Genomic DNA, 8,343 nt, shown 5'->3' with positions numbered 1-8,343 from the left:
AATCTGCACTCTTTCCACTGGACCCACTCACTGCTTCACCCAGGGAGACCAAACACGACATCTTTGGCTGTTTTTTCCTTTAAAATCTGTATTTTAGCCTCCTACAATGAGGCCTCATTTCCAAATGGCCCAAAGCAAGTAATACCATTCTGGAGATTCTCAGCTCTCACGTTCAAAGGAAGAGGCATCAAAATGGTACCTCGTCTACTATTCTTAAAGAGTAAGTAGCTGACTTTTAATGAAATCAACTGTAAACAATCTCCCAAATTATTAAAACATTATCTTTTTAGCCTATGTAGGCCATGGATTTGAGATCATGAACTTAAAATCAAAACCAAATAAGTCAAATCCAAGAGGATGAAAAGGGGCCATTAAGCCTGGTGCTCCATAAATTAATACTTTGAGGTAAACTAGAAGTATTATAGAAAATTACTATTTATTTAATGTCTCATTCTATTTGAAAGAGAAACTCCCAAATGTTCAATACTACCCTGTATTTAAAAGTTAAAAATATACTGGAAATGGATGGAGTCATGATAGCACAGAGCACTTTGGGGGCGGATACCTACTATCATAGTACAGTGTCATAGCAAAATATTTTAGATTTTACCAGCTGAACTGTTAAATGTTTAATGTGTTAGAAGCATTAGTTCCAAGGCAAAAGGAGGCAATATTATGGTTAACTGTTTGTTTGGAAACTTCTTTTATTAAAAAAAGATTTTTAATAACGCTATTTGCAATACACGTGTGATAATACTCAAGAAAGTATCGTGTACTTGGTAGAGTGAATTTGGGAATGTAACAGTCCATCTAGATGCTGCCCCTCCCCTTCTCCATCAGATACCCTAGTAGCAAAATGTAAATACCCTTTTAAAAAATAAAGAGGCCTTTGGGCTATCGGAGCAGTGTGGGGTAGGGCAAGGAAAGTGCTCTTTCCCGACATACTCCTGCTTCTGGCTTTGACTTCCTCTAGTAAGGTCAGTTCTAAAAGAACTGCGGACAACCCCTTCCATGCTCCACAAAAGCATAAGAGAAAGGAAGCTTGTCATTCACAAGCAGCTATGGACAAAACCAGCAGCAGAGTACAGGGTTAGGGAAATGAAGGGGGGGGGGGGTGGGAAGTTGGAGTAAAGTGCACAGTTACTGTCAAAAATATATTATTTTGATCCTAAGAAAATTAAGAGAATTTTATCTAATGAACTAGATTGCTGACTTTTTAATACATTTGGTTTTCATGGAACGTACAATCACCATCGGACATGAAAGACTAGCTGGCTTTAAAAAAAAATTTTGCTTGGAGTTATCTACAGGAATCTTGTGAACGCAATTCAAGGATAACATTCTGCAGCTCTTTGGGTATTGGACGATTTCCTCGGATGAGTCCACAGGGAAAGAGGGAAATGTTAAATTCGCCGATTGGAGTGGGCATTTCCCCAGTTTTCTCACTCCTTCCCCCCCCCCCCCGCCCCCTTGCTCCCTCTTGCCCTAAATGCCAGTACTTTCCAGCTCTCCATCCTCTACCCCTATGGCATGAGACCGGGAAATCATAAAGAGTTTCTCCTTGTTTGTAAACTGCCTCTGCACCGGCTGAGGTGGCTGGGCCTTAGGTGGCCCTTGGCTGGGATCCTCCGGGGGGCTCGGCTCCGCACCCGGGGCCGTGGCGGCCTCACAGTCTGGACTTTTACTGGCTACTGCTTGCACAACTGACTCCAAAGAGGTGCCAGCCTCCCGCAGGGGGCTGTAGCCCTTATTGCAGCAGGAAGGGTCGTCCGACTGGGAGCTCGGCGAGTCCGGCCTGGCGGGGGGCGAGTCCTCCAGCCGCAGGGGCGGGGAGGGGGAGGCAGCTTGGGCCAGAAGGCTCGAGTCCAGCTCCGCGCTGCGCGGGGAGGGTGGGGGCTCGGGGGACGGCGGCGCCCGGTAGTCCGGGAGCCCGCTAGTGCTGCGGCGCCGCAGGGCGGCGTACCTGCCGGTCCTGGGCAGGCGGCCACCCTGCCCCCTGGCGGTGCGCGCCGCCGCCGCCGCCGCCGCCGCGCCCTCGGGCTCCTCCAGCTCGCTGGGCGCCCAACGCGAGCAGCCCGGGGCGCCGCGGAGGTCGGTCAAGCTCAGGTCGAGCTCGCCCCTTGGGATCTCCCGGGAGCCGCGTTCCCCAGGCGGCCTCTGCCAGCTGCAGCTCAAGCCCTCCGCGTCCCCGTCCCCATCCCCGTCGCGGTCCCCTTGCAAGGGTAGTAACGCGAAGGCGCTCAGCGAAGAGCCCACGAGGGAGCTGGCGGTGCTCTGGCGCCCCCAGCTCTCGGGTGGGCTGCAGGGCGCCGGGCTGCCGCCGCTGCTGGCGGCCGCGGTGGCGGCGGCGGCAGCGGCCACCGCGGCGGCGGCAGCGGCGGCGGCCCGGCGACGGCCAGCCACGCCCGAGCGCTCGCGGTAGATGCTGTACACGGCCTCCGTCAGGCTCGGGGACTCCCGCGGGCAGCGCGGAGACGAGGCCAGGTCCGGCGGGGACGCGGCTTCCTTGGCCCCGCCACCGCCCCCGCCTAGCGCCGCGGGGTGAGGCCACGAGCCCCTGGCCAGCAACGCCGCCGCCCCGAAGGCGTCCCCTGAGCCGCCGCCGCAGCTCCCGGGCTTCAGCTCCAGGCCCCGCGACTGCACGTAGCTGAGGAAGCCGTTGAGCGGCGCGGTTCCGGGGGTCGCCGAGGTGGGGGCGGAGGACGAGGAGGCGGCGGCGGCGGCCGCAGCCGCGGCGGCCGCCAGGTCTTTAGCGCGGAGGCTGTGCACGTCGATGACGGTGGAGTAGAGGTCCCGCAGGTTGATGATCTTGGTCTTCTTGTCTCGGTTCTCGTGGAGCACCGCGTTGGCGCAGATGAAGAGGAAGATGCCTATGCCCATGATGAGGGGCCCGAAGACCTTGAGCTTGTCGGAGTGCAGGTATCCGGAGAAGATGCGGAAGAAGAAACCCACGGACGAGGAGGAGGACGAAGGGGAGGCTGACCGCGCTGGAGGGGTGCTTCGGGGCGCACCCACCGAACTGGAGTTGACACCCCCCGGAGTCCCCAGGTGGCTCCTGGACCGGTTTTTGCTCCCACTGCTGCTGCTACTGGCCGTGGTCGGGACGCGGTGGCCGCTGGCTGCGGGCGGCAGCTGCTTACCCCCTTCCCTATTGGCCCCGTTGGCCTTGGGCCAGTAGCCCACCACCGCCATGGCTATGCCCACCAGCAGCACCAGGATCCCGCAGAGGGCAATGAGCCCCGAGATGGAGCACAGCTTTAGCTTGCCTTTTACCACCACCACGTCGTTCTTGCGCCTTTTCTTGGCTTTCCGCTTGCGTTTGGGGACCTGGCTTGGGGGCCGGAGGGGATCCTGCTTTCTGGCGGAAATCCTCAGTAGGCCACCGGTGGCGATCATGGTGAGCCGGTGCGGTGCGCGGCTAGTTTCTGGGGCGGAGGCTTGAGTAGTGGGGGGCGCCAACTGCCCACTAGCTGCTCGGCCACCTCCTCCTGCTGCAAAGCAGAGGAAGACAGTCAGAGGGTATAGGCTTGGCTGCAGCAACATCCCACGCGTTGCGACTGTCCCGCTCCCAGGTCTCGCCACATGTGTACCACCCCCCCACCGCCCCCCCCCCCCCCCCAGCCCAGGGCTACCCACTAACTGGAGTGCCGAATGTAGAGGCCAGGGGGTGGGGTAGATGGATTAGGGCCGGGAAACGCTGTTGCAATCACTGATAGGAGGTGATAAAACAATTTGAGAGAACGCCTTCTTTCTTCCCCCTCCCTCATCCCACACACTCTGTAGGTGATATTCCAGCAAGGCTCATTTCAAACCCTCCCAGCTGGCAGCTGAAGGAGGGCTGACCATTAGTAGAAACTAAATGTGGGGGCTCAAAGAGGTGGTTGAGGACTTTCGTGGCAAAAGCCTTTCCCTTTGTCCTGTGGGAATAGGAAGATTGCCCAAGGGAGCAGTTCAGGAGGTTCAAGTCTCTAAGCAGAGGAATTTGTCAATGTTTAGCTCAAAGTCACTAAAACAGTCACAAAAGTTACTGTTTTATAATGACAAAAGCAATTTTCATCACTGGATGAAAATGAAAGGTCACATACTGGCAGGCAGACGGCTTATATACTGCAGATAATTAATGGAGAGTTCATTTCGGGGAGAACACCAGAACTACGTCAATCCTCTGATAATAAATCCCTTTCCAAAGTTGTCTCCCACCTCTTGATGTTCCTACAGCTAAAGACAAGCAGCCTTTTCCTCATCACTTTTTTTGCAACATCTGGACAGCTTCTTGGGGTGGAATATTTAGTTTTAGGTAACTGGTTATGTAACTGAGCTCTTCCTTCTGGCCTCCTCTCCTCCCTCAGAGGAACTCCCTTAAAGGTATCATGTGCTAAACCTCATCAGGGAATTTAAGAAGTCCCCTAGAATCTCTAAGAGAAAGACCTTTTTTTTTTTTTCCTCCTGTGGGAAAATTACAATCTTAAAAAGAAAAAAAAAAAGCCACTCTGCCATAATAGCTTTCTGACCCCTTATTAATGTGCCAACAGCACTCTTCAGATTCCCAATATTCAAATGAATAGGCAATTAATTAGGTGCAGCAGTCTACATAATAATGATGATTTGTAGAATGACCTCTCCCCAAGTGAGAGCTGTTTTCTTCATCTTTCTCTCATGAGGTCGTGTTTAGGAAGGGAGGGTGGCAAGGATCCACGGACTATCCTATAGAAAGTTTGGTTGTTTAATATAATAAAGCCCAGGTAGGTAAATGCACAGATGTGTCTTTGCAGATATCTGTGAGCTTCTAAAAATTTCAATCCTGCTGGATCCCCAGAGTAAAACATTTTCTGTTCCATTGGTTGTGTTCTCTCCTATAATAGAGATGCTAAAATTAAGGGCATTGTATGAATTTGAAAGGCTCAGATACCACTCACAAGCCTTTTGGTATTTTGCCCTTTATGAAATAATTCATGTTTTCGAATAAATTACCCTTTGAATATGTGGGATTACTTAGGAAGAATTTTGCTTTTAATTGGTGCCTGGGTAAAGAGCTTTGGCCCTTGATCCCCTCCATTACATCAATATAGGCAGAATCTTTTCTCCACTGGTGGAAAAGCAAATGGTAATCAGCTCTTTGCAATGTTTGCAAATCAATGTCTCCTTGGAACTTAGTTGGTTTTCACTAAAGAGAAATACTAGGTAGGTTAGAGGGGTTCGTAGAGAATACATCTATAAGCCTTTACAATTTTGTTTTAAAAAGAGGCTGCACCAGTAAGTACAAACAGATTGTAAAAAAAAAAAAAAAAAAGAGTAGCTACTGTTCATCTGTCATCCCCCAAAATAAGCACATTTATTGTGTAGTTGTAACATAGAGACTGCTGTTTTAAGTGATCCCTAGACTACAGCATCTTTAATGCAATAATCTGAAGATCTGCAGTTATTTTAAGGTTTTAGCAGCCAGACATTTTAGAAACAAACCTAGACTCAGTTGGCACAGTGGCTCTCCAAGAGGAGAGAAGGGCTAACGTTTTGTTGGGCATTGCTAAGGTGCACCAGAATGCTGAGCATCTTTGGGAAAGAAGGTATCCACATGTTTTTCTCCCCAGTAAGGCGGCTTTGGCTTTGGGTAGACAGAATGTAAGGAAAATTGGAATGGATTTCAACAATCGTTTACAGATCTTTAAAATTAGTTTAATAGCTAGTAATTAACTCCCTAGTTTATTATTCCTTCAGCTCTGTTGAAAGCTGAACTCCATTGTAATGTATTGCCATCTGACGTGAAATACTGACAAAAGTCAGATGGCAAGGAAGACCCACCTTTGAGGCTTTTCTTCATACATAATGAAGGGAAACAAACTTGGCAGTCGAGGTTGGCTGCCCTCGCAATTTACTGCCTGGTGCTGGTCTTTCCGTGGTTAAGGAATGGAGCATGGGGGAAAGCAAAGGAGGGATGTCTAAAAATACAACCGCTTCCAAGAGAGACATTCAAGTTTCTCTGCTCATGATGGATTAAGCTCCACTCGGCGTCTGAGGCTCCCAGCCCACAGGCTGGGAGCGCCCTGCCCTGCCCGGGACTCAATCCAGGTCCTCGACCCCCACTCCCTAATTGGCTGGACAGCGAACCCCTTGCCCTGCCTTTGGGTCTGCTTATTTCTGTTGGAGTCACATGAGTGCAGCAGCTGGGAGTCCGCCTCTGGAAAGAACAGAGGCAGGAGCGAAGTGAGGGCAATCCCGAGCTCGCTTTTTCTGGGCAGCGCATCCCGTGCAGCCCGCCTAGGAAAACGACTCTCCCCGAACAGCAGCAGCCCGGGGACCGGGGCTTGGGGCCGCAGGGGAGGGGAGGGGCGGCTCGGGGGCTGAGGACTCACGGAATTGCTCAAAATGGCAGCACTAAAAGCAAACAATATCGCTCACTTACCCGGGAAGGCTGGGGCAGCTCAGGGCCGGCGAACGGGCGCTCGGGCGACACAAAGGAACCATGGAGAAACTTTTTCAGCCCGAGCCGACGGCGGGGCGCAGGGACAGCGCCTCGGGGCCCTCCAGCCGAGCGCGGCTCAGCAGCCCAGCGGGGGCGAGCGCCCGCCCCAGGTTCGCAGCTCCCCCCGCCGCCGTGGCGGGAGCCATTTCCAAGAGTTTCCAAGAAGTGTCAGGTCCTCCGCAGCCCGCATCCTGCCTCGGAGCCGTGCTCCCCGCCGCCGCTCCTCCTGCGCCTCTCGGCGAGCCCCGCCGCGGCGCTCCCGGGCCGGCCCCAGCGCCTCTTTTGTGTGGCTGCGGCGCGCCGGGCTCCGCCGGGTGGAGTTGAGCCCGCGGCGGCGGCGGCGGCGGCGGCGGCGGCGGCGGCTGGCGCTGCTCGGGGCGGCCGGACTGGCGGCTGTTGCTAAGAGACCGGAGCCATGACACAGGGAAATTGCGGCAGGATGGCAGTCGGTACCCGGCCCGACTCCGCTGCTCGGGGGCGCACCCGCCCCCCGCCCCGCCCCCCGCCTCCTCCCCGGCGCTGCCCCCCCCCCTTCGCCGCGCCGCCCTCCCTGCGCTCCCCCCACTTCCTCCGCAGCCGGCCACCGGTGCCTTCGGGGGAAGCGCTTCCCGGAGGACCCGGAGGCGCGAGGGGAGGCGGATGGGGGGCCGGCGAGGGGCCCCGGGCACGGGGTGGGAGGCGGGGGGCGCCGGCGGGGAGCGCGGGGCGCTCGGCGCCTCGGCCTCTGCCTTCCCCGCCCCCGGGGCGCCCCGGGACCGCCGCCCGCCTGCACTGGGAGCTTTGTTCTTTTCCCTCCAACTACCTGTCTGAGCAGCGGGTCGGCGGGGGCCCCAAGAAAGGGCCGTCTCTCCTGGAGGGTCTCCCCATCAGCATCCGAGGGGCGCTCTGGGTGAGAGAGGGGGCAGTGCCCGCGTCTCCAGCCCGCCCGCCCTCCCTCCTTTCCTCCCTCTCCCCTTTCCTCTTTTGTTGCCTCTACTCTCGGACACGACACAGCCTTGGCTGTTTCTCCCCCTCCCGCTTGGGAGTTTGCAGTGTGGACGCACAGCGAGCACAGTAAGTTGTCCCCCAGCGAACTCGGGCCGGCGGAGTGGAGCCGCCCCCGCCGCGCTGGGCGCACCGCGGGCCCGGGGCAGCCAGTGTCTGCTGCTCTCGCGCTCCGGCAGAACCGGGCTTTGTGACCGGCCTCCTGGGGACCTCGGCGCCGCCCCCCCCCCCCCCCCCCCGCCCCCGACGCGGGGCAGCTGGGGCTTCGCGGAGATTAGAATCGGCTCTCCGGGGCGCTTCCTTGGGCAGCCGGTCCTGCTCCCACCCCGGGCGGTAATCAGCAAGCATTAAAAGGAAAACTATAATTCTCCAGGAATCAGGGTTAGGATCAAAGAGGGGAGATGGGGGTAGGGAGGATGTCCAAACTCCCTACGTCATTTTAAAAATGCGAGAGGGAGAGAGAGATCCTGTTTCCTAGCTCATCCCTGTCCTCCCAACTGTAAAGTAAAAATGACAGGGAAAAGAGAATTTCAAAGTGGAATTTCCCCACGGAGTATTGAGAAAGTAAGAAAGATTTTAATTATCTATTGAAGTGAGGCAGCCAGGATTCAGGAAGAAAGGAAGAGAAGAGCAGACGACAGACAAGGGCGGTCTGAACTTTGGGGTCCAGACAGAAATCGTGTGACGATGGTGGTTTTGAGTGGGTATTGGATATACTGAGTTTTGCTGTTTAAGGATCCACAGAACCCACACAGGAGGGCTTTGCTGGCCACAGTTCCGGTGACAAGATTGTTCCTCCTCACATACACAGCATTCACTTGTGTTTAAAGCTCAGGCAGACACTTTCCCAAAAGAACACTAAGGATACGAACACTTACAGATTCAATGATATAAATGTG

General features: G+C 55.0%; 1 protein-coding gene across 1 annotated transcript; it reads right to left on the bottom strand.

Moving 5' to 3' along the window:
• Nucleotides 1-673: 673 nt before the first annotated feature.
• TMEM200C (transmembrane protein 200C) lies at nucleotides 674-6,751 on the bottom strand. Its single transcript, XM_043558333.1, has 2 exons — nucleotides 6,401-6,751; nucleotides 674-3,491 (listed from the first exon to the last, which is right to left on the bottom strand). Exon 2 carries the CDS (start codon nucleotides 3,394-3,396, stop codon nucleotides 1,486-1,488), a length of 1,911 nt encoding a protein of 636 aa, XP_043414268.1. The 5' UTR covers nucleotides 3,397-3,491; nucleotides 6,401-6,751; the 3' UTR covers nucleotides 674-1,485.
• Between the last annotated feature and the right edge of the window lie 1,592 nt (nucleotides 6,752-8,343).

Source organism: Prionailurus bengalensis, chromosome D3 (assembly GCF_016509475.1).
Source record: "Prionailurus bengalensis isolate Pbe53 chromosome D3, Fcat_Pben_1.1_paternal_pri, whole genome shotgun sequence".
Taxonomy (NCBI): Eukaryota; Metazoa; Chordata; class Mammalia; order Carnivora; family Felidae; genus Prionailurus; species Prionailurus bengalensis.
This window is presented reverse-complemented; position numbering and strand designations above follow the sequence as displayed.

Excerpts from the sequence above, each read along its gene's own strand:
- TMEM200C (XM_043558333.1), bottom strand. The coding sequence starts at position 3,396 with ATGATCGCCACCGGTGGCCTACTGAGGATTTCCGCCAGAAAGCAGGAT.